Here is a 26043-nt window from a genome sequence, read left to right as displayed (position 1 = left end):
GATCATGACCAGCTGCCCAGTAGTGTCCTGCACAGACTAAGCAGGGTTGGGACTGTCTTCATGAACTGGGATGGACTAACTAAATCCTTTGAGTCTTCATTTTGTCTTCCACAGCAGTCTGAGCTCTCAGCTGAAGAAAGTCCAGAAAAATTAGGAACCTCCCAACTGCATCGTCGAAAAGTCATTTCTTTGAACAAGCAGATTCTGCAGAAGACCAAACAACTGGAAGAGGTTGGTGTTTTTTTTTTATAATTTCATTCAAGTAAAGTGAAACCATTCTTCAAGAAGGGATACACTAGAGAAGAAGTTAAGATTTCTGGGTTAGCATGGTCAAAGGAGGTTCTAGAAGAGGGGTCAGCAGACTTGGACCATTGGGCAATCCAGCCACCACCGGTTTTTGTAAATAGGCACAAACACATGAACACTTATTCCTTACACATTTTCTGTGGCTGCTTTCAAGCTCCAGTGGCGTAATTGAGACCTACAAAGCCTAAAATATTTACTTCCTGGCCCTTTACAGAGAACATTTGCCAGCTTCTATTCTAGAAGAAGATCACAAGGCAAGAAGAGCGTTCATTAATTCACAAAGATTAGCTGATCACCACTGTGTGCTGGGCACTGAGCCAGGATGTGGTGGTGAATGAAGTCATGGTCTCTGCTCGCAGGCCTCTGAAGGTCGTCATGGGGACATGTACACTAAACAAGTACATCACTCAACATCACTTCATTACAGCTATGATAGGGAGCTGAGAGAGTGACAAGACGGGAGGCCCAGCCTGGCCTTGGTCACAGAGGACAGCGGCTGGGAAGCTGAGAAGGTGTCAGCTGGCAGGATGTCTGCAAGGATAGGGTGGGGACTTAGGAAACAGAGGAAGGGTCTTGGCCAGTTTCTCTTTTGTGCTTGGAGAGTCATAAGTAAGGCAGGTGGTCACAGAGTGCAATCAGACAGGACCTACCAGGTCATGTTAGGGACAGTGGAAGCTTTTGGAGTGACCTGATCAGATTTGTGTGTCTGGAAGACCTTTCTGTTTACTGTGGGAGCATGAACTGTTTGGACCTAAGTGAGAAGGGATGCATATTTATGTGTCTGAAATACCTGTTTACTGCGGGAGCATGAACTGTTTGGACCTAGGTGAGAAGAAGCACTAGGAGGCTGATCCAGCAATCCAGAACTGATCTGTGGATGGTTTTGACTAGTGGAAGTAAGATAGTGGAGGAAACCAGATCACTTTTGAAAGAGCTTTAGGAGATGGCATTCTGTCATACTTAGTCATGGATGGGACTATTTTGGAAAGACTTTGCTAAATTTGCTTTGGAAAGAAGACATAAGAGGAGGCTGTGGAGTGACTCAGAGCAGTCATTAGAAGATGAGGTGCTATATGCTTCAGTTGATTTGGCAATAAGATTTAATTAATTAGAAAAAATACATGTAGCAGAATATTATGGGAATGAATGTGGCTTTCTAAAGAATAGCTCACCAGTAGTTCCCATAACAGTTGATTTTTCAATAATGGGTGCCATTGACATTTTGAACATGTACATTTTTCATCCTTTCAAATCCCATATATTCAAAAGATGTCATTATATCAAATGGTTCTGCTTAGTCATTTTCTTTGTTTGAATTTGTTCAATCAGAATTTGTTCAACTATGGCTGAACAAACAATAGGCTGGTTTTTAATAAAATGTTCTGGATCATAAGCAAGCAAGGATGTAAAGATTGACTGTGATTTGGTTTCTGTTTGGTAATTTGTTCAGACATTTTTTTTTTTTTCTTTTTACTGCCACACCTACATCATATGGAAGTTCCTGTGCTAGGGGTCAGAGCTTCAGCTTCAGGCCTAAGCACCACAGCCACAGCAGTAAGCCAGATCCGAACCACATCTGCAACACTCCACAGCTTGTGGCAATGCCAGGTCCTTAACCCATTGAGCAAGGTTAGGGATTGAACCTGTATCCTCATGGATGCTAGTCGGGTTCTTAACCTGCTGAGCCACAATGGGAACTCCTATTTAGACATTTTAATGCTTAGCTCAGAGAGTGGCATCTCTACTGCTGACCTTTGCCAGTGATGAGAATCTGAAAGTGATTGACTAAGGAAGAATTCAGGAGTTCCTATTGTGGCACAATGGAAACAAATCCGACTAGGAACCATGAGGTTGTGGGTTTGATCCCTGTCCTCACTCAGCAGGTTAAGGATCCAGCATTACCATGAGCTATGGTATAGGTTGCAGATGAGGCTCAGATCCGGCTTGCTATGGCTGTGGTGCAGACTGGCAGCTGTAGCTCCAATTCGACCCCTAGCCTGGGAAGCTCTATCTGCTGCAGGTGTGGCCCTAAAAAAAGCAAAAAGAAAAAAAGAAGGAGAGAATTCATCACAGAATCAAGATGAGTATGAATCACTGATGAGGAGACTTTCTCATAACTTCTTTATCCTCTGCAAAAGGATCATTTTGAGGAAACTGCAGACCCTGTGAGCCAGAGAGGTTCAGCATGAGTTGATGTTGCCTTTATCTCCATTCTAAACTTGGGGAAAAAGAATGCTCATTCTTGTTTCAAATGGCAGTCCTGGCACGTTCTCAGTCCAGCTGGAAGGGCAGTCCTCTCAGACCCTCAGGTCCATTTTGCAGCTGGTTCATAACCTCTGTTTACCAGGAGCTGACTATTTTTCTCTCACTCAGCCTGATATCTAGCAAGCTCTCAGTAAAGGACAGTGATCATTATTGCTGTGGCTCATGTTATGAAAGATGACCAGCTGTGCATCAATCCCTTGGCCATGTGGCTGGGCCACCTGAATGAGGAAACTGAGGTGACAAGGCAGGGGTTCACCCAGGTCCCATGTCATATGGGAGCTCACATACGATAACCATATGTCTAAGGAGATTGCTTCAGGATGAAATGAGGATACAGGCAAGGATGCACTTTTTCTGAACTAAAATTTTATGCAGATATAGGGAACGAAAGATTAGAATGGGAGTTCCCTTTGTGGCTCAGTGGGTTAAGAACCTGACATAGTCTCTGCAAGGATGGAGGTTTGATTGCTGGCCTCGCTCAGTGGGTTAAGGATCTGGTGTTGCCACAAGCTGCATTGTAGGTCGCAAATGTGGCTCAGATCCAGTGTTCCTGTGGCTGTGTTGCAGGCCTCAGCTGCAGTTCCAATTTAACCTCTCACCCGAGAACTTTCATATGCTGCAAGTACAGCCGTGTTTAAAAAAAAAAAAAGATTCGTATGTTTCTCAAATAAACCTAAATCTGAATGTTTATAAAGATTAAAAACCAACATCAACATTTTCATAAACAATTTTTCTCAAAAAATGGTTCGACCTCTAAGAATATTTGTGTCGTGTCCCCCACCCCCCGTCCCTGGCCACTTGCTAAACCCATTTTAATTTGCAATGTCCTATCAAGAAAATCTGCAGCTGCTAAACTGTGTTGCTGTCTGTAAATATGCCTTCTGCAAAAGTTTGCTTACTCCGGGTTAGCCAGTCTACAGAAACCCTTCATCTTCTAGGCCTTTGCAAGTTCTTATATCTGCTGCATTACTGAGGAGAGTGGCTTGTCTGGTTATGAAAACCGAGCTTGTTTTTCACTTATTTTATCACAGGTATCTCTCTGTCCATCATAGTAATGGCTAATAAGGACTTTTTTTAGAGTAATGACAAAGCTTTTCAAAATAACTCATTCAGTTCACACAACATAACATCCTTGCAAAGGAGGTACTATTATGATCCTCATTTTACAAATAAGGAGCCTGAGACACAGAGAAGTGAAGCCATATTACCTCTTGTCACACAGCTTGTGGAACCAAGATCTACCTCATTATTTCTTTTACTTTGTGGTGTGACACAGTGTGTGTGTGTGAGTATGTTATAATTTTTTACAATTTTTAAAGTATAGTTGATTCACAATGTGGTGCCCATGACATAGTATATATGTACCATAGTTTATTTAACCTGTCCTCAATTCATGAGTAGGTAGGTTTTTCCTGGATTTTTTTTTTTCCCCAGTTGTAAATGTATGCTACCGTGAACATCTTTGTGCAAATATGTAAATATTTCTGTAAGATGGCTTTTAGGAAGTGGAATAGCTGGATCAAAAAATATACGCATTTTCAGTTTTTCTAAAAACTGTCAAATTATTCACCAATGATTTTACTACTTTACTTGTCTACCAATTGTATGTAAGAAAATCTTAACTCTTTAAATCCAAGAACCTTTCATCCAAGGTCATGCAGGCAGAAAGCAGCCAGGATACACCCATGGCCTTGGGGAGGAGAGCTATGGAGAGAGTCTTAGCCAACAGAGAAATTGGAGGAGGAAAAGGAGGAGAAGGAATAAAGAACATTACGTGATCCAACAAGAGGCTGTGTTGCAGAAGCATAGAGCTAGAGTGCAGCTAGCAAATAGCAAAGAAGAAACCTGAGATTGAGAAAAGAGGGTTCCAGAAAGGTAGTGTTAACCACCAGCTGAGTTTGGAGGAGTTAAGTTTTGGGGTTAATGGTAAAGAAGGAAGTGGGGGTAGGAGAATCACAGAGGATTCCAGCAAGATGAAAACTCAGCTGAGCTACTGGGATTCTCCCCATTAGAGAAGACATTGTCAGAGAGCCTGTGAAGAAGGCTTTTAGTAGTTAAGTTAACGAGAAGAGCTTTTAGTAGTTAACGAGAAGAGCTGAGTCTTCCCTTCCTTAGCAAGTTCCCATTTCCCTCCAAGATCCAGCCCCTGTGAGCCTTTGTTAGTATAGTATTCCCTGATGAGCAGGCTGACTCTTTCCTTGGCTTCCCTGAGCCGGGCTATGGCCCAGCTCTTCTCCTACATTAATTCCCAGTTTACCAGACCAACTTCTCAAGGGCAAGGGCAGTGCCGTGGTCCTCCACTGCCCACCTTGTTTGAGCAGAGCCTTGCATCAGTGTCAGATGGCAGGGAAGAGGGGGGGCAAGAAGGTGGGTGAAGCAGGTGTGCAGATGGCAAGACCTCTTTCTGGAGCTTCAAGAGTTAAATCACTAGGATTTTAAGAGTAAAAGAGACTTGCTCCAGAAATGCTCTCATCTACCAATGACACAGGTTCATGCAAGCCATCATTGCACAGATGGCTCCCTCTGAAAAGCAAGAAGCCAGAGCCCCCAGCTTCCCTCCTTTATCTTTCCTGCCCTCTGCTTGAGGTGGGTTCCTGAGAGGTCCTGATTGGAAATTCATCAGTCATGAAGATTGGTAACTAGAAGCACAATGTAGGAGCAGTGATTTCTGAAAGGGACATAATTTCTAATAGGTTGCTTACAGGTCAACAGTGGGATGAGTAACATTACAGTAGTTGTTGAGATATAAGATACAATATCATTGTGAATTTGTATGCAGGGAACAAAGGGTCTGATGGGTCCAATAGCGGTTTTCAGACATCCCCTTTTCAAAAGTAGAAATGAGCTTTGAGCTTTGAATGGGAGATTTTCAGATATCTAAAAATTCATAGACAGAAATTCCCTTCATGGCTCAGTGATTAACAAAACCAACTAGGATCCATGAGGATTCAGGTTCGATCCCTGGCCTTGCTTACTGGGTTAAGGATTGGACGTTGCTGTGAGCTGTGGTGTAGGCCGGCAGCTGTAGCTCTGATTTGACACCTACCCTGGGAACTTCCACATGCTTCAGGTGAAGCCCTAAAAATAAAGTTCACAGACAGCACAAAATACACCTTTTTAGTAAGGAAAAGGGAAATGACATTTTTGAGATGTAAGTTTACGGTTATGAACTGAAGAGTAAAGGTAGTTCATTTCCTTTCTCTTTGTGTCGAAGTCCTGAATCCTTTCTTCTGTCTGGCATTGTTTGCCATGCAGTCAAACTCTATGCTAGATTCTTGAGTACAGCAGTGCAGTTTGTATCCTGTGAACGGGCAGCTTCATCAACTGAATTGATTGTAGCCATACAGAAAAGTCAGACCTGAACTTGAATCCAGGCTTTATCACTTATCAGCTATGAAACTTTAACAAAGTAACTTAACTCCTCTGAGTCTTTATTTCTTCACTTGTTAAAAATGAGAATAATGCCTTCTTCCACTGAATGTAAGGAGTCACTGCTAAAATTTATACAGAATTTCTAGTACCTCACCTGACATGCAGTTGGTGCTCATTGAATCTAAAATTTCCACATGCTCAGTTTAAATCATAACTTACGTTTCTCGTCTGTGAAATGTCGATACCTCCCATATCTGTGCTGTTGGGAAGACAGAATGAGGACACATGTCTGATGTCTTTTATCTTTCATTTACAGCTACAGGCAAGTCGTACCAACCTGCAAGCCAAATATGAGGAAAAAAAGAAAACGCTGACAGAGGTGAGCAGATTTCCTTCCTCTGGGGGTCTTTTTGACCTGCACAACTAACAGGATGCCTGCATCATCAGTCTGCATGAAGTCAGGATTCCTTTCTCAGAGCTCAGGTCCATCTGGGATGGAGGATGGTCATATGGAAGCTCATGCCCTGAGCCATCTGTTCACCCACCCATTGCAGGGGTCAGGAAAGCTTCCTGTGGACAGCAGGCCTGACCAGCAGGGCCAGGCACATGGAAGTCCATGGAGGGTAACTCACAGCACATGGCCCCTGCTCCCCAAGCCACAGACTGTAGAAAGCACCAGAATACTGGATACCTTGAGAGCGAGATTTCTTTGTGTAAGATGACACAACTACAGAGGGATCTAGTTTGTTGTTCAGAATTGCTGGTGACCCTGTGTGGGAAAAGCACCTTAGGAACTTGTTTGGAAACAAGTGATTTCTGAAGCGCTAACCATTCTGTCTCTAGACCAGTGCTCTAGTCTACACATCCTGGACATGAGCTGCAGCAGCTTCCTGCTAACCTTGCTCGAGTCAGACTAGCCCCCACAATCTGAATTGGGTCCTTCCAGTCTACTCTGTCACTATTTCTCCTGGAGTCAGTGGTTTTTGTGAACTGACAGACTCCTTGGTTAGTCTCATCTGAAGTTGAGGGGGGATTCTGTCAGCAACCAGGGACCTCTCTGTTCAGTCCCGAGCTTTTCCTCCAATCTCAGGGCTTGTCCCTATACTTGTATACTAAGGTATGGTCATACCACCCCTTAAATTTTGTTAGTACATTGTGCTGTGTTTAACGTTGCACCATACGGCTCCCTGTCCCTGTCTTTATCTCAAGAAGCTGAACATAAGACATGGTCAACATTGTTTGATAGTGAAATTTAAGTGTTAATAAAATAGTATACTCATTTAAAAAAGAAGAAGAATTGCTGGTTAACTCCTAGGCAGAATGGGGGAGGGGGTGTCAGGAGGAAGAGGAGGGTTGTGGGTCTCTTTTGACCCTGTGATCATTTTCTAACCCAGTTTGTGAGTGTCCTGTCCCTCTTCAGCATTGTAGTGCTGCTTGGCTCGCACTTCCAATTGTTTAGGAAACCAGGCAAGAAGAACAACCCCTCTTGATTCCAGCTCTGTCGTGAGGGGAGTTTAGATATTTCTCTCTCTGGCCCTGTTTCCACAGAAGACTCATCCTTATCAGGTCTGAAAAGCTCTCGTTGTGATTTGGGTGCTCAGACTGCAGCTGTACTTTACAAGGGCCTCACTGCCAGAACCCCACCAAGTGCTTTCTGGACTATGTGGAAGCAGGACCAATCTTCAAAGACATCTCTGAAGCCAAGGCAGTCCTTACTTTTTTTTTTTTTTATTTCACGTGTAATTTGCCCACTTAAAATTGTCATTTCCCCACCAGTATGCACCACTTAGTTTGCTGCCTTGCTGTAAACCTAACAATGTTTTTAATTCTGACCTGCACTAGTCTCTTCAGTTATTGTCAAAATGTCTGAAAGAGGCAGGCACAAGAATGACAACTAGAGGAATTTTTTAAACATTCTCTCTAAAGACGCCTGTGTTGCATTTGAACACGTCAGCTTTATTTACACTATTCTGTGACTACATTCCTTCTGGATTAAATGGCAAACTCCTGGGCTGGGATCCCTGCTGCTGTCTAACTTTTCATGCTACAGAGTCCCAGGCTTGAAGTTTGCCAAGTCATGGGTCTGGCTTTGTATAATAATCTGAAAGAGATTAAAGGCAAAGCATCTTGGTGTCAGTTTCCTAAAATAGCTTAACATGCTAGGTGTGCTCTGGGCATATTGTCTGTATTAGTCCAGTGAATCTTCCTGGCTACGTATGACCACACTGTCAGTATATCTGTGCTGCAGCTGGAGAAACTAAAGCAGAGAGGCCATGACAATTCCAGTGCTGGTAACCTGGCACACAGGCCTCTCAGAGAGCTCACTCTCTTGTGGGGCAGACCAGTTCCTGTCTAGAAAATTGGGAGACTTTCCAAAACCTAGTGCTGAACAACTTAGGAAGAAGCCTGATTTGGTCAGAATGCTGAAGACCAGGACCCTGGATCAGTAATCGGCTTTGCTTTGGGGCCTCAGCCTCCTGATTTATTTAGGACGAGAACTGGGCAAAATGAGCCCTCTGCACCCTTTCACGCCAGTATGCCCAGGTTTACCTCACCAGCAAGACCTGCCCTTCCAGGATTACCTGGCTGCACTAAAAAATGGGGAAGATCTGTCTTTCCTAAAGTTAGGAAAAGTAAAGCAGGGCATGGAAGGTAGAAGACAGGTGACAGCACCTGACAGCGTGGGAAGGCTGCAGGCCCTGCATTGGCAGGCCCTCACTTCTAGTCTGTGTACTTTTTTTTTTTTTAAATGACTTCACCCTCAGCATATGGAAGTTCCTGGGCTAGGGAAGTTCCTCAGTGACCCAAGCGGCCCCAGTCAAATTCTTAACCCACTGTGCTGTGGTGGCAACTCCTAGTCTGTGCACTTTTTTTTTTTTTTTTTTGGTCTTTTTGCCTTTTCTAGGGCCGCTCCCGCAGCATATGGAGGTTCCCAGGCTAGGGGTCTAATCCAAGCTGCAGCTGCTGACCTACGCCAAAGCCACAGCAACATGGGATCCAAGCCACATCTGCAACATACATGACAGCTCACGGCAACGCCAGATCCTTAACCTACTGAGCAAGGTCAGGGATCGAACCTGCAACCTCATGGTTCCTAGTCAGATTCGTTAACCACTGCGCCACGACAGGAACTCCTGTGCACTTTTATTTATTTTATTTATTATTTTTTTTTAGGGCTGCACCCACAGCATATGAAAGTTCCCAGGCTAGGAATCAAATCAGAGCTGTAGCTGCCAGCCTACACCACAGCCACAGTAATGTGGGATCCGAGCTGCATCTTCGACCTATACCACAGCTCACAGAAATGCCCAGTCCACAACCCACTAAACGAGGCCAGGGATCAAACCTGCATCCTCATGATACTAGTCAGGTTTGTTAACTGCTGAGCCACGACAGGAACTCCCTGTGCACTTGTATTTTTTTGCCTTTTTTTTTAGGGCCACAGCTGCTTGCATACGGAGATTCCCAGGCTGGGCGGGGGGGGTCCAGTCCGAGCTACAGCTGCCAGCCTACACCACAGCTCACAGCAACACCAGATCCTTAACCCACTGAGCGAGGCCAGGGATTAAACCCGCAACCTCATGGTTCCTTGTTGGATTCGTTTCTGCTGTGCCACCACAGGAACTCCTCCCTGTGCACTTTTAAATTCTGCAGTCACAACCATGATTTCCTTTGTGTGAAGTTGATTCTTTTTTAGACATACAGCATCATCTCTTGCCTTACCTATGCATTAACTGTTTCTAAAGTTTTTTATGACCTATAAATTATTCCTTCAGATGAGAATTCACTTGTTGAGATGATATATTTTTTTATGATTTTCTTGTTCTTCAAATGTTTGATAATTCTTGATGGTGCTTATTTTTGATTCTGAAATTTTCTGTTAGCATCTGTGTGCATTCTGTATCCATTTTACGCAGCCTGCTTAGTGTGATTTTTCTGGAAGGATGGGTCCTACTTTTCGTGGCATCAGCCAGTGGTAACTGATACTTGGGCTGGGGCACTCCCACACTCCCACTCCAGCTCTCCGGGAGCTGCTGCTGGGCTAAGGGAGCCAGGCTTCACTGCGTGGCCCAACCCTGCTCCTAACACAGACCCCACCCAGCCCTGCAGACCAGTCCTTCCCAAGTCTGCTGTTTCCACACGGCCGTCCTCTCATGACCAGTCCTCTCTATCAGCCATCTTTCCTGGCCCCGAGGTACCCACTCCTGTGATCCAACAGAATCACCTGGATTTTCTATGGCTTGAGTCAAGAAGGGCTCGTGGCAACTTGTACTCAGTCTTCCATTTTCAGCTAGATCTCTTGGAACTTTTTCAACTTATTTTTTATTTTTTCTTAATAGAATACACATACACATGGTTCAAAATTATAAAAGTACGAAGGGTATACCTCTGTAACCCAGCCATACAGTATTCTCTGCCGAGGGTAACCAGTTTCTTATGAATCTTTTTAGAAACTTTTAATGTATATACAAATAGCATGTATATTATTTTATATGTGTATATCCCAGTGTATTCATTCCTTCATATGAAAGCACATTGGAATCGTGGTGGGTTTATGTTTTTGTTTTGGTTTTGGTAAAGCCCATGGCATGTGGAAGTTTCCAGGACAGAGATCAAACCTGCACCACAGCAGTGACAATGCTGAATCGTTAACCATTAGGCCACCATGGAACTTCTGGAATCATGATTTTATATGTCATTTTGTTCAACTAACAGTAGACATTAGAGAGTATCATAAAAGAGCTGTTTACTTTTTAATAGCAACTTCATATTTTATTCTATGATAGATCTGTACACCTTATAAATTAAAATCTCAGTTTCCTTAAAATTTTTTTTGAAATCCTCACTATCTGATTCAGAAAATGAAAGTGGATTTTTTTCAAGAAGCTAGGAGATTTATCCCTGCCCCTGTTAGTAGCCATGATAGTAATATCCTCAAATCGAAACCTAGGTCTGTCTCTCACAGCCAGTTTTTATTTCCCTCTTCCTACTGAAAGGCACCTGCTGTCAGCATTACTTTTGGCTTTCTACGCATTTGCTGCTGTGATTGAAAGGTACTGCCAGGGTTCCTTTTACCAACAGGATGTGTCAAGAAGGGTCTCGTTTTGACCTTTCCATGCTGTCCCTCCACCCCCATCCTCTTCTTGTCCGCTACTATTTCAGTGTACAGCCAAGTCTGGGGAGCAGGGGTGAGCCAGGGGAGGGAACTGGAAGCCTCACCTCCTGTCCTGCCCTGTCCCCAGCAAAGTGCTTCCTTCTCTCTCACAGCTGAAGAGCTACAGTGAGAAACTGGACCAAGAGCAGGCAGCCCTCGAGAAGATAGAAGCCAAGGCCGATCCAAGGTAAGAGGTTTCAGCAAGGGTGTATTTTCTCTGCCGAGAAAGTATCTTTGCCGGTTAGTACCTTGTTTGAGCTCAAGCCTGAGGAGCCCGAGGTCATTGCTGCCAGCCCCGAGCAGCGTGGTTACTTCCCTGCCCACCTAGAATGTGCCCCTGCCGGGCTGTGCTGGTATGTGCTTGCTGCCCTGTCAGCCGCCTCTCCCTCCATGTTCCCTGTGGGGTCAGAAGCTGCATGTTTTTGTATTTTGTTTCATTTCATTTTTCTGTTTTTAAAAACTAAGTAATACATTCACAGCTCAAAAAAGGCACACGGTGAAAAGCCTTCCTCCCACCCCTTCCCCCCAGCCACCTGTTCTCTCTTGGAGTCAGTGATTGTCACCAGTTTTTGACAGAACAACATTTTAGCCCTTTCTCCTTGGGAATGAAGCTACAGTCTCTTTTTGCCAAGACACAGATGCTGGGTTTGGGGGGTTTGGGGGGTTTTTTTTAGTTGTCTTTAGACAATTTATTTATTTATTTTTCTTTTTACAGCCACACCTGTGGCATATGGAGGTTCCCAGGACAGTGGTTGAATCAGAGCTGCAGCCGCCAGCCTATGTCACAGCCACAGCAACACCAGATCTGAGCCACATGTGTCACCTACACCGAAGTTTAAGGCAATGCCGGATCCTTAACCTGCTGAACGTGGCCAGAGATTGAACCCCCATCCTCATTGAGACAACATCGGATTTTTAACCCATGGAGCCACAGCGGGAACTCCTGTTTAGACAATTTAAATTAAATATAAGGAGTGCTTGCATTTGACCACTTTAGCACCAAACTGGGTTGTAAATTCTTGTAAGTGTCCCTCACTTGAGTGAAATTGTGAAATAATAAAGTGCTTCAAATGCTTTAGGCACACATTGAGGAGTTCTGGACTAGATGGATATTTTTAGCAAAAAAACAAAACGTACCTTCAGATTACTGGGCTTTATGATTAGAAACGCTCTTTTCCTAATATGGAGCAAAGTACTATCAGATACTTGACATTTGAAATTTCAAATTAGTGCTTTTAATGACCTTAAGCAACTCGTTTCCTTTCAGAATGGAAATTAAGAGTGGGAATTAAAGTTACAATACTGTCTGTGCTCTGAGTCTGTTGAGTAATTGGTATCATTAAAAGTAGACAGTAATCTTGAAACTCACTGATGTTTCTTCAGTTGACATTTTAATTCCGTATTCTGTAATGTTTATTAATGTTTGTTTCAGTGTGGCCTGATGAACTCATGTTATGTAAATGCATAATAATGTCAGTTAAATGGTAGTCATTGTCATATGTGGGAGACCCATTAGACACTCTTGGGAGAGACAAAGGAAATTAAGAAAGAAGTTCCTTTTGATCTGGGGTTTTCGTTTTCACTGTGCTTCATAAAATCACAATGGCTTGTTGGAATTTGGTCATTTTCGGTCTTTTCTCTGCAGCATCCTGGAGAACTTGAGAGCCCTTGTAGCCATGAATGAAAATCTGAAAAGTCAGGAACAGGAGTTTAAAGCACATTGTCGAGTAAGTGTTGCTTGGTGTCAGCAGACATGAACCAAGTTTCTTATAAAATCTCCTGCCTTACCTCCTCTGTGCTGCTGCAGCACCCTGTCCAGATGCAGTCAGGAAAATAGATTCACTTGGACAGGTATATGCCAGTGTGTGAGAGGAAGAGGGTAGTGAGGTAGGTGCCTCCAAGGACACCGGAAGTGAGTTAGATGAGGACGTGTGCATGCCAAGCCCCAAGACTGAGAGCACAGTCTAACAGTGTTTTCTAATGTACAAGTGGATTTAAAAGACAAGTCTTACGAAGTGTGAAAGGAATAGCATCTTATGAAACCAGGGCCTCCCTGAAAACCTGATGTGTCTGTGCATCACATATTCTGCCACCTGAGAGCTCGTGTGGTCCAGTAGTGGGGGTGGCTCGTGCACAGGTGACCACGTGGGAAGCAGGAGAGAAGCCTGAGTTCTGTGTGAGTCCACAGCAGGAGAGGCCACTGTGGCTCCAGAGCCATCTGGAAGCTGGATGTGACTTAAGCAGGTGGGGGTGGCGTGTGGAGGAAGGCCTTGGTAACATAGCAGGGCTCCAGGCCACAAGGTGGACAGGCCTATGGACAAGAGATGAGAGCGAAAGAGGCTCTGGGCTAGGCTGTAAGCCACTCACTCATTCCAAGTCCCATGATTACTGCAAGCCTTACCTGCCCCTTGTAACTGAGGTACAGATGTTTGAATCCTGAAAAAAATCTTCAGGTCGAAAATCGGGAACCTGGGCAGTTAGTTCCTAATGGACTTTTTGTCCTGGCATAAACTCATAAAAACGTGAAAAGAAGGCTCTAGATAAATGATTACATCCAGTTACTAGCCTGTCCAAGTTTTGTTGTAAATGTTCACATCACTTTTAAAGGAGGAGATGGCACGGCTGCAGCAGGAAATTGAAAGCCTGAAGGCCAAGAGGGCACCAGATGGAGGTGAAAAGGTAAGGGCTGAGGCCATTGTGACTTCTACCATGACAGCTCCTCCAGAGGACTCACCAGCAAAGTCTGCTGCTAAAAAGGACCAGACTTCTCAGCCTGGTCCTCTGAACACACACTTCTCAAATGGTTTTCTTAGATTTCCATCCCAGTCCTTTGTCTTTCTTCTTGGGTTACAGCAGCCAAGGGTGTGGACGGCAGGCAGGATTGGACGGGCTGCAAGCCCAGCCTCCCCCTCCATAGGGACGGGGTGTTTCCAGGGACCCCCTGAGCTCTGTTCTCACTTGTCCCATTTGCTTCTAAATTCTGCACCTGTTTGTTCATTTCACCCTTTGCTCTGCCCAGGAACACGGGGTGTGATGTCAGAGCACCAGGAGCGTGGAAGCATCCTGGGCTTAGGAACTTGCCCCAGCTGGCTCTGCCCAGAGGCCTTGCTCTCCCAAGGAGCTCGTGTGGACAAGGACAGAAAAATAAGTCTGTTTCTCTCACCAAATGAGATTGTAGGGATCACTGTGGGGTTTTTTTTCCCTTCTCACACTCCATTCAAAACCTGTTTGCTGAGGATCCCTGTGCTTAGACTATGAGAGCTGGGCATGGCCTTGGAACCATCCACTGCATCCCCTCTTTTGTAGAAACTGGGAACTTGAGGTTCAGGGAGGGGAGCGGGCTTATCTAAGCAGCTAGCATGAGTCCATAGGCCTTCCTCCAGGGCTGCACCTGGGGCTGTGCAGGTTGCTGCCACACTCAGAGGGGAGATAGGCCACAGAGTTTTGTTACCACAGCCAGGCAGCGGAGGCGTGGGGGGGTGGGGGGTCAAAGAGTGTGGCTGTGCAGTGGGTGGTGTCCTGGGACCATCCTCACACAGCCAGCCTTTCCAATTGTTTCCAAGACTCTGAGCTCTGAGCCTCATGATGTCAGCTCAGCCAGCCTCTGGGTTTGCAGAGCTCAGACTTCCAGGATCGCATTTCTGTCCTCAACAGTCACGTTCTGTTAGAGGGATTGACCCATGTTCAGAGACAGACTGACTTGTTAGTGTGCAGCTGACAGACACTTAAGAACAATTTAAACCCGGGGCTCACGTACAGGCTGCTTACTCTTCAGACCTGGTCAGGGACTGCGCACCCCTACCCCTTCCTCCATCAAGCCCCTCAACTTCTGCCTCAGTCCCTTACTCAGTAATGGCGTCTGTTCCTTTTCCTCATTGCAGGCCCTCTCTGGGGGAGAGCCGCAAGGTGCCCCGACCCCTGTGATGACTCACCACGTGAGTACCTGCCCTTCTCAGGGTGGCCACTGGCCTCTGCAAGTGTGGTAGGCAGATTTGTGTCCTTTTTGACAGCTTCCTGGGCCTCCTTCAATCATACGTACACCACCTCCTCTTCTGCAGCCTCTCAGGGCCTGGCTCCGTCTGGCATACCTGCCCTCAGATGGAGGCAGGACCTCCCTGGGAATGGACGTCGGGGCCAACATCCCTGTGGGTTCCTTCTCAGCACCTCATGCAGGTGTTGTCTCCACTCTGATATCTGAGCGGGGAAGGGGAGAGGCCTACATGGGGCGTCCGAGGGCCAGGCAGCACAGCGGGAGAGAGCTCACCATGTGGGGCTGCATGGCAGCGTCAGTGGCTTGTGAAGGGCCAGGTGGGAAATACCGTCAGCTTTGTGGGTCAGCTCCGCTGTGGCAGTCATAGTCCATATGCAAATGAAAGGATGGGAATGGCTGTGTTCCAATAGAACTTTATTTATAAAGATGGGCAGAGAGGCAAATTTGACCCAAGGGCTGTGGGATTTGGCTGCTGGGCTGTAGTTTGCTGACCCCTATTCTGAGTGAAGCAGGTACTTCCAGGAGAATGGAATAGAAAAGGGAGAAGAGGAGGAAGAGAGAAGCAGGAGAGGCTCTAATATTTGCTTGCTTTAGGATTCCTCTTCCCTTCACGTCCTCAGAGGCTCCTGGAACATGAGTCTTGGGACTTCTGCAGTGAAGGCTATTGGGGTTTGCCTGCAGCTGAGCCCTGTGGAGGAGCTGGGGTGTGTGTGTGTGTGTAGTAAAGGGAAACCTCTTGTACTGCTGATGGGAATATATTCTTTTCTATTATGGTTTAGTGCAGGATATTGGATATAGTTTCCTGTGCTATACAGTAGGACCTTGTTGGTTATCTGTTATATATATAATAGTTTGTATATGCTAATCCCAATTTATCCCTAATTTATCTCTCCCTACCCTCTTTCCCCTTTGGTAACCATAAGTTTATTTTCTGTATCCGTGAGTTTGTTTCTGTTTCATAAATATGTTCATTTGCATCATATTTTAGATACCACATATAAGTGATATTATATGATATTTGTCTTTGACTTGCTTCACTTAGTATGATCTCTGGATCCATCCATATTGTTGCAAATGGCACTATTTTGTTCTTTTTTATGGCTGAATAATATTCCAATGTGCGCGTGTGTGTGTGTGTGTGTGTGTGTGTGTGTGTGTGTGTGTGTGTACACAAGGAAGATTTGTTAGAAAGTGATATGAAAGAGTGTCAAGGGTCTCACAGGATATAGGACCTGATCCTGAACTCGGCCATTTGAAAAAATTAATTTGGGGGCTCAGGATAAGGGAGATTAAAAAAAAAAAACCTTCAAGTTCAAAAGACTTCATCGAAAAATGAATATTTCCTATTCCCAGATAATTGTGTTTTTTTCCAATTTCAGGAAGACCTAGACAGGAGGTATAACATGGAAAAAGAGAAACTTTATAAGATTCGCTTACTGCAGGTGAGTAAAAACAAGAGCTAATAAATATATCTAACTAGGTATGAAAGTCCTGTAGCAGAACTGGAAAGTCTCAGAATCTTAGAGCTGGAGCATCTCAGTACTAAGGCTGCTGTTTGCTCTTCTGTCTGGAGTGTAACTCAGTGGATTAAGATGGGGTTGTAACACCTCACATTGGCATATTATTTCACCATCATCTCATTTGATTTCATCGTCACCCTGGGTAGAAAGCAGCTATTAGCCTCATTTTCTGTATGAAGAAATTGACTCAGATCTGTTAAGTACAAGCAGCTGGTAAATGCCAGAGCTAAGATTCAAGGTCTAAGGTTCTTGTCTAGTACTTTTCCTCTAAAATTAAGTGCCCATTTTAGTCTTCTTATTTGATAACTTTGGTGGTTTGTGAGAAGGCCATAAAATATGGGGAGGTAGGTTTTAAAGTTGGCTCTAGATTCACATAGAATCCAAAATAAACAGAATTGTAAAATCCCTTACATTGCCAGGATATTGGCTTATGGATGCTCAAAAGCCAAGAGTTAACTCATTGCATTTTGACCCCAGACTTCTCTCTGTTCTCTGGGAAGGAAAGGCCGAGTTCTGACGGGAGTGGCCAAAGGGCTTCAGGGACCATCAGAACTCTCTTTTTCCTTTCTCTGGCTCTTGCTATTTTCCCGGGCTGTTTGGTTAAATTCAGGTGAATCAGATTTGTCCTTGATACAAGGACGCTGTACCAATCTTAAAGAGACACAGAATTAAATCAGGACAGCACAGCTGCAGACTTGGAAACTTTTTGACTGTGTGATTCCTATGTATATTCAGTGTTGCTTTAGGTCTAAAGCAACTAATAAAAGGACTAGTAAAAGATATAGCCCATCTTTTGGGAGCTGCTGGCTGTTTGAGAACCAAGATATGTCCATATACATCAAAGTGCAAGGGAGCTTATGTGCGAATTACCTACTCTGGGCTGCTTCACACTGGCCCAAGGGAAGCTTCAGTAGACGCAAAAGCCTGCTGAAGGTCTGAGTCTGAGCTGGGTCAGTGGGGATGAATGGAAATGAACTGGCAGGCAAGAGGCTGAGAAGCTGTATCCCATGGACCTTAGCATCAGTTGGGTCAGAGAAAAAGCACAATCAAGGATGGTGGAAAAGTTTTGACTTGGGCATTAGGGTGGATCCTTACATTATTCATTCAGAAAAAGCATGAAGGAGAAAGGTTAGGGCTGAAGGGAATGGGAGTGTGAATAGAAGTGCCCTTTGGGAGTTTTAAAGGTTGGGGTACTCAGCCAGGTGGGAATGTCCAAGAATAGTTTGGGCTGGAGACCCAGGTGTCAGCACTGTCTAGGTGATAACTGAAGCTGCGAAATATATGCTCAGAAGAGGGAAAGGAGGAATCCACCAAGGAGGCTTGAGGCCAAGTGGCAGCCAGAGGCCTGAGGAAAATAGAGCCTGGGGTCTCCTGGCAGCTGAGCAGAGCGTTCGGTGCAGAGAAAGGGAAATGCTACTGGAAGTCAGGAAATAGAAGCTGAGACTTGCTAGGGTGCACAGGTAAGGTCCGTGGTGACCTCCGTGAGAGCAGTTCTAGTGGATTTAGGAGCAGCCGGTAGCACTGGGTTGGGGGATGACTGAAGGGGGCTGGTCAGAGGCACTGAGGGTTCCTGGCCTTCAGGAAGTTGTGCTGTTAAAGGGAGGAAGAAGATGATAGCTGGAAGGTGATCAAGGTTTAAGGAAGGGCCTTTCTCAAGGGTGAGGGACTGGAATGTATTTAAATGCCAACAAAAGAAGCCAATAGAAAAGGAGAGGTTAAAGATGTTGATAAAAAGAATGAGTAATTCTCTTTAGAATCGTGGGGGTGGGGGGACACACTAAGGACACAGAGCCTGTGGGTATAGCCTTGGCCATAGAAAAGAAGACGTCTTTCCCTGTAGCCAGAGCAGCAGACCCTGTTTAGGCTTGGTCACTGGAGTCGATGGTGGGTTTGCCCCAGGGGCTTTCCTGATAAATTTCCCTGGTAAATTAGAGGACAGAGAGGCACAGGGGAAGGGCAGCACTGAGAGCCCCTTCATCCTTAGTCCTTATACCATGAACATGGCGGGAGCTGGGCGGCCTCCTCCAGAGGTACCCTTCAGGGAACCCACCCGCCTGGAGCCCCAGCTCCCCTGAATGATGTTTGGCTCTGCCTCCCCAATGCAGACAGGGGATGTTTGGCTGATAGACTTGAGTTCATTTTATGGAGTGGTGGGAGGGGACACCAGACAGGTATTTTAGGAGTGAGTTATAGGAACTCGTCCAGCAAGCTGAAGGATCTGGGGCTTATGTGGAGGCAGCAGAGCACTCATCGTCTGGGAAGAACTTGGTTCTCACCTGCACTGCTGGCATCAGCTGCTCTGGGGACAGGTGGACTCCCTGGGGTGCTGTCCACAGATGCCCTCCCCATTCAGAATCTTCCTTCCTGGTCCATGAATGTGATGCCTCCTGCAGCTTCAGCTCAGAGACACACCTTTTCTATGTGTTTTCAAGAGGGACTGCCTGGGTTCTGGCTGTGTGTCTGGGCCCAGGGTGGGTGGGGCAGTGTGTGGGCTCCCCAGAGGACACTAAGGCCTTTCACCAAAGAGTGTTGTCTCCCCTTCCCTTTTGCATTTAGGCTCGAAGAAATCGAGAAATAGCAATTTTGCACCGCAAGATTGATGAAGTACCCAGCCGAGCCGAACTAATACAATATCAGAAGAGATTTATTGAGCTCTACCGCCAGAGTAGGTGCTTCGACCACGCAAGCTCCTGAGGCTGGGCCTGGGAGGGGCCGGTGGCCAGGGTCTCTGCCCCTCTTTAGCTTGGAGGAGGGTGCATCATAGCGCCGTCCCTGAAAGCCATCCCCGGGGAAGGGCTCCAGCTCATCATCAGGCCTGCTCGGCACTCATTCCATGTAGCCCAGAATCCCAGGGTAGCACCGTGTGTGCTGCCCTGTCCCTGAACAAGGTGGCTTCTACTGACTGAGCTCTGAGAGCAATGCTTTCAGCCCTTCCTCATCCACATCAGCCCTCAGGCTCCACTTTCCAATCACATGGATTCTTGTGGCCCCAGCATCTCTAGATTAGTCCTCACTCATCCTTCACCTTGCTTGTGTGGTCCTTGCCCTGATAGCATCATATTCACCCAAGGGTCCAGGACTGGGTCCCTCAGCCTGAGTCAGTGACCACACCTCGTCAGGCTCAGAGTGGTCCTCAGAGTTGCCTTTTTGGTCGCAGTGTCGCTGCCATGTCTGTTCTGCCTTGCATCCAGCTCAGCCCCTTCTCTGAGTTCCTCATCCCCCACCCAATCATATCACTTCCCTCCAGTGACACAGCCTCAGGAGCCCCCTAGGACTCACTGACAAAAACTTCTCTCCTTACTCTTCCTGAGGTCCTCTCCAGTCCAAGGGGCCTGCCTGGAGGGCCCCTTTCCTGCTCTCAGTCCCCACTCTGGCTACCCCAGGCCACATGCTGCCTCTGGACACACCACACACTTTGATGTCTTGATGCTGTGGGCTCTGCCGCCTCCTGTTACCTGCAGCCAGGACCCCTTCTCACCTCTGTCAGACAGAATCCTTCAAGACCCAGCTCAGAGAGCCGCTGTGCATGGGTCCTGCACCACCACACCTTCCTTCAGCTCCCACTCTTGCATGCACCCTGATACCTCAGCTCAACAAGTACAAAACTGAATTTGTGCCCCCCGCCCCCAGTCACTGTGATTGCCATCGAGCCAGGATAAGCACCCCCATCCCCCAACCCCTGTCATCTCTGGTTCATGCTGCTCTGCCAGTTCTGTGTCTGAATAGTGGTCATGTCCATTTCTTCTGGACTTCTGTCATAGCTGCCTTCTCATCACTGCCCAGAGCCTGACCCCTCCTCTGCACTCACTGAGAGATCTTTCACACACATAAATTTGATCATTTTACAGTCCTCTTTTAAAAGCTTTAATATTTAATAGCTCCTCATAACTGGATGGACAGTCTTCAGAGTCCTGAATACACTGATCAGAGTCATGCCTTATCTGGGCCGCCCCACTGCAGGCCGTGGGTACCTCACCCCTGTGACCTGGTCCCCGGGGCCCAGATGCCAGTGCCCTGCAGTGCCCTCTTGGCAAACTTCGAATCTCCTTCCATGGTCTACCCTGGGTTGTCCCTTGAGATGTTAGCCTCTCAAGCATCCTTCTTGGTTCAAGCCAGAGCACTGTCCTACTCAGAGCATGAGCCCTATCATGACTGACCCCACCACCCTGATATTTTACATAGTCTTCCCGTTTGATTCAGATGGTCAGGGGGCACTTGTCAACAGCAGCAGTTTCTCCGCAGAAAATAGTTTCAGCCATAAATTAAATCTTTCCCCTGATTTTCTGCCCCTGTCTACTTGAAAGGCTTTAACAATAAAAACAAATAACAATACCTTGCATCCATGTATTTTCCAGAGTAAATTTGACATGTTAAAGTTATTTTTGAGAGGACATTTTTTACACCAAAGGTATTTTCAAGCAGTTGTACCAAAATATCTGTATCTTTTTTTAAATATTATAATCATCAAATATCTATAAGCCCCACCCAGAACCTTGAGCTGGACAGGGTAAGGGTGACAGACGCATTTTTTTTTTTCCTGTCTATTTTGCCATTTCTTGGGCCACTCCCTCGGCATATGGAGGTTCCCAGGCTAGGGGTCAAATCGGAGCTATTGCTACCACAGCCACAGCAACGCCAGGATCCAAGCCACGGACAGACACATTCTTGATCATAAAGCTGCAAGTTGACTGGTTTTTAATTAATTTATTTATTTATGTATGTATGTATTTTTTGCTTTTTAGGGCCACACCCGTAGCATATGGAAGTTTCCAGGCCAGGGGTCTAATCGGAGCTACAGCTGCCAGCCTACGCCACAGCCACAGCAACGCCAGATCCAAACTGCATCTGTGGCCTACACCATAGCTCACGGCAACCATGGATCCTTAACCCACTGAGCAAGGCCAGGGATCGAACCCGCAACCTCATGGTTCCTAGTGGGATTCGATTCTGCTGCGCCACTATGGGAACTCCTTGACTGGTTTATTTATGACAGTGATTTTCAACTTTGGCTGCACATTGTAATCACATGGGTCCCATCTCCAGAAAATCTCATTCATTTGGTCATGAGACTTTTAAAACTCCCCACATGGAAGTTCCCATTGTGGTGCAGTGGAAACAAATCCAACTAGTATCCATGAGGATGCAGATTTGATCCCTGACCTCTCGAAGTGGGTTAAGGATCCAGCATTGCCATGAGCTGTGGTGTAGGCTGGCAGCTGTAGCTCCAATTTGACCCCTAGCCTGGGAACTTCCATATGCTGCGAGTGCAGCCCTAAAAAAGCAAAAAAAAAAAAAAAAAAAAAAAACCTCCCCCCAGATGATTCTGGTTTTTGGCCGGGATTGATTATCACTGTTCCAAAGCTCTTAGCATTAATACCTTATATTTTATTATAATTATAGCACTTTATATTGAGCAGTTCACGAAGTGATTTTCATACAAATCAGGCATTTTGATGTTGGGAACAGTTTTAACTGTTGCATCTAAGTACTTAAATTATTAATTTCTAATACCAGATATGTACATCAAATGTTCCCAGCCCCCACCCATTTACAGATTGCATAGCTGGAGGGAGTCACAGCTATTACTGGGTAGTGAAAGTTGGAAGTTGAATGATTGATTTAAAGAATCAGGCTGTGGGTATTAGTGGCAGTTGCCCAAGGAAATTGCAAGTGCCCACGGCCTACCCTCCCTCTCCCTGTTCCCCAACCTGTGTTACTCCCAAAGGAGCCAGACCCCACTGCAGTCTCAGCCATGTCTGATCACCGTTAGACATTGGGATCTCCAGCTACAATTAAATTGAAGCTCCCAACTCAGGCTCCAATCGTGGTTGTGAGCCCAGGTCATGGGATTTTATCTCCCTCTGGACAGCTGTTCCAGGACTTCAGAGCAGTGAAGAAGTCCTGAAGGCCAGGGCCATGTGCATGGGGCCTGCCCACCCCACCACACACAGCAGAAGGGCTGTTTGGGGAGGAACCCTTCACCCCAGCATCCAGGTTCTGCAGTGAACATGGCACCCTAGAGGGAAAGGGGGGATGGGCAGAGATGCAGGGTGATTTTGTAGGTAAGGATGTTGGGAGCCTGGTAAGTCAGTGCCCACTTAGACATGCATAGGACCGGTTAGATGTGCATCCTGCCCTGGGATAGGCATGCTCTTGGCCCCATGGATATTTTGGAGGGCCTGCCACCTGGGCTGTGCTGAGCTTGGGGTGACAAATGTGAGTAGGCCTGCCACTTCCTCTCAGACCCCTCACCTGGAGTTCTTCTGAGAAAGCCCCCTGCCCCGCACACTGACAGGGGGCTCCCTCTAATCCCTGGTCTGTGCTGGGCCTGTCACCCTGCCACGTGCAGCCAGGCTGCAACAGCCCCGCACCAGACTTTGTGCCCTGGGGGGTTTCAGGGCAGACTGCCATTGAGTGTCAGCCCCAGGCAGAGGGTCTTTGGGGTCATTGTGATACGTTTTCTCACTTCTGTACTGCTTTCTTTGCATTTACAGTTTCAGCAGTGCACAAAGAAACCAAGCAGTTCTTCACTTTATATAACACCCTGGATGACAAAAAAGTTTATCTGGAAAAAGAGGTAAGAGCCTTTCTGAAAGAGAATACTGTGATCAGATGAGCAGCTGCACTGCTGTCGCCCCAGGGAAGTTCAGGGGAAGCTGGTATGCAGAGGCCTGCAGCTGATGTGGGAGGGCCACCTGGTGTGTGCCCAGGGCTGGGCACAAAGTCAGAAAGGGCACCCTTCCTCCGGGGCTCCCACTGTGTTTCCTCTTAGGATGGCATCTCTCATTGGCTGCCCTGTGGCCACTGCCCTGGACTGTCATGGGGTCTGATAGAGGGTGCTGTGTGTGGGCTGAGGCATGCCCAGGGGAGGGGGCCCTGAGGGTGCATCCAGGAGGGGCTGGCCACACAGGCAAAGAGACCCTGTGGGAAGAAGTAGGAGGGGCACAGTGTTCTCACTCTCCACCCCCACTGACCCTCCATTACGCTGATGACCCTGAACGTAAGGCACAGTACTTGGTGAGGTAGAGAGGGGAGCTTCCCAAAGAGTCCTAATGTTGACGTAGGTCTCTCAGCTGGGGCGTCAGTCATGTCAACAGGACTTTCTCCCATGTTCCTGTAGCCAGAGGAAGAGGCTCTGGGAAAACCATGGGGTTAAAAACATGTTGCTCTTTTTTGTCACGTTACTTTCATCTGCATGAACAAGCTCTGTTCCTTTCAGAAGCAGTATCCAGAGATGCATGGCAGGCTTCAGTGGCTGGGGTAGCTCAAGGACTTTTCAGCCCTTGCTTATTGGGGTTTTTTTTGCCTCCCCAGATTAGCCTGCTGAACTCAATTCATGAGAACTTCTCACAGTAAGTGCTGTTTATCCTCCTCCTGCCAGTGCCTCATGTGCCCTGCACAGGGTTTACCTCTGTCTTCCAATGGTGTGATTGAGCAAAGTGCTCAGGGTGTGGGTCTTACATGCCCACCCCGCTGCCTCATGCAGATGTGTTTTGGTTTGCACAGACCTTGAGTTCTTGCAAAAGACACAGTGATAGTACAGTGAATTTAAAAAACACCAAGCAGTAACTTAGGGAGAAAGTTAACATTCAAATAATTTGATTATGCCTAACTACTATCATTGCTCTGTAGATTACTTTTGTCCTGCTAAAATTAGATTAATAACATTTGTTTTTGAGAATATAGAAGTGCATTAACTGTTAGATAATGAAATTATGTAATTTTGTAAACACTTCAAATTTTGTGGTAGATTTTATCTTTTAAGTTAATGTGTATCCTCTAAACATCTTTGTTCAGATATAAATATTTTCTCCAAAAATTGGATGGCAAGGCCCATCTGTACCCAAGTCTATACCAGCCCTGGAGCACAGCCAGGAGCCCATCCACCATCCGGGCAGCCCTAGAGCCGGCTCTGTCCAGCAGGCTTCTTCTCCTTCCAGCACAGATCTCAGCTGTCCCCTGGTGGGTGACTAGGGTCCACAGTCTTAATGGATTACAAACTGTAGATTTTTAAGTTTCATTTCTAATTAAAAACAAACAGAAGTTGCAACAGCTCCCTTTTATACCCAGGTTCAATTAGTGACTTTCAACCTTGTGACAGGTCTAAAACTGGTGCCTTCATCTTTATCTCCGGTCATCGAGAAAAGCTGATATTTAGGAGTTCCCCACTGTGGTGCAGTGGGTTCAGGGATCCAGTGTTGCTACAGCTGTGGCATAGGTCACAGCTGCAGCTCAGATTCAGTCCCTAGCCTGGGAGCCTCTACATGTCATGGGTGTGGCCAAAAAAAAAAAAAAAAACATGTTTGTGTACTTTTGTGGTGAGTTCTGCTGTCAGCAGGTCCTTTGGAAGAATCCTCAGTCCTTGTGTTCATATGCGCCCCATGCTTCTGGTGTCATTCCTTCTGCAGGACTACGGGTGAAGCGAGTGTCAGGGGGTCCTCTCACCAGGCTGCTGCACCTGGAACAGAACCAGGTTTCCCAGCCTGCTTTTAGGAAAATCTCAAAAAATGTTTACCAATCCTGAGCAGTGCCTCTAAATCCACAGATTTTTAAAAACTAAGTGGAATTTATTTCGTAAGCATTTCCTGCCATTATTTAAAGTAAAAAGTATTTTTGTTACTTTTAGTTACATTTTATTTAAGAAAATACTTACTAGTTAAGAAAATTGTATCAAGAGTTGGAGGTGGGGGTGGCATGTGGAGATTAACATTCAGTTACAAGATCAGGTAAATTTTCAAGCCTTCCTTGGAATTTGGAATCTTTGACTTCCTGGGTCTGTCCTGCCTGGCAAAGGCCTGCTGCCTTCTGGGGTGTTGTCTGGGTACAGGACCTACTCCTCGGTGCCTCCCCTTTTCTCAGAGCCCCATTTGCTAGTCATACCTCTGCTGGTCTTTCTTTCAGAGCCATGGCCTCCCCTGCTGCCCGGGACCAGTTTTTACGCCAGATGGAACAGATCGTAGAAGGAATTAAGCAAAGTCGAATGAAGGTCAGATGGCTTATTTTCTAAAATGCTGTCCAGGTTTCCCACTAGTGATGGAGGAGGGCCTCTTCTGGTTGTCCTGGGATCTGGTTGTGCCTCGGTTCTAAGGACACACCTTCAGTGTGGATGCAGAGCGGTCCCGGCAGGACAGCTCCTCGGGCTGCCTACACTGACCGTTCAGAGGCTGTTCTTAGCTCCCTTGCACCAGGCATGTGCTGGTCCTCCTAAAAGCCCTCTAAGTGAGCGGTGTCCCCCTGTTTCACAGATGAGGAGACTCTCACCAGCAGGCCTTCTGTCTGGGTAGAATCCCATCCTCACTGGCTCTTTGGTTCCTGACATTTTGCTATTAGGGATTCATTCCTTATCATCTCGAGAGCATTTCAGTTATCAGGAACCCCCCTATGAAAAAGGCAAGTAATGGTGAAATTCTGCTAAAGTGAGTGGCTGTTGAGCC

General features: G+C 46.3%; 1 protein-coding gene across 4 annotated transcripts in view; it reads left to right on the top strand.

The window, feature by feature from the left end:
* CCDC93 (coiled-coil domain containing 93) overlaps positions 1-26043 on the top strand; it is a 106787-nt gene that overhangs the window by 69967 nt on the left and 10777 nt on the right. For all 4 annotated transcript variants that reach the window (XM_047772097.1, XM_047772094.1, XM_047772093.1 and 1 more), the window contains 11 exons: positions 115-231; positions 6260-6322; positions 11212-11285; positions 12744-12825; positions 13706-13777; positions 14980-15033; positions 16469-16531; positions 19166-19274; positions 23104-23186; positions 23924-23961; positions 25511-25595. In XM_047772097.1, the coding sequence (XP_047628053.1) occupies positions 115-231; positions 6260-6322; positions 11212-11285; positions 12744-12825; positions 13706-13777; positions 14980-15033; positions 16469-16531; positions 19166-19274; positions 23104-23186; positions 23924-23961; positions 25511-25595 (840 nt within the window). The remainder of the gene's footprint in view (positions 1-114; positions 232-6259; positions 6323-11211; positions 11286-12743; positions 12826-13705; positions 13778-14979; positions 15034-16468; positions 16532-19165; positions 19275-23103; positions 23187-23923; positions 23962-25510; positions 25596-26043) is intronic.

Source organism: Phacochoerus africanus, chromosome 3 (genome assembly GCF_016906955.1).
Source record: "Phacochoerus africanus isolate WHEZ1 chromosome 3, ROS_Pafr_v1, whole genome shotgun sequence".
Lineage (NCBI taxonomy): Eukaryota > Metazoa > Chordata > Mammalia > Artiodactyla > Suidae > Phacochoerus > Phacochoerus africanus.
The sequence above is the reverse complement of the archived record's forward strand: the minus strand, read 5'-3'. Positions and strand labels throughout refer to the sequence as shown.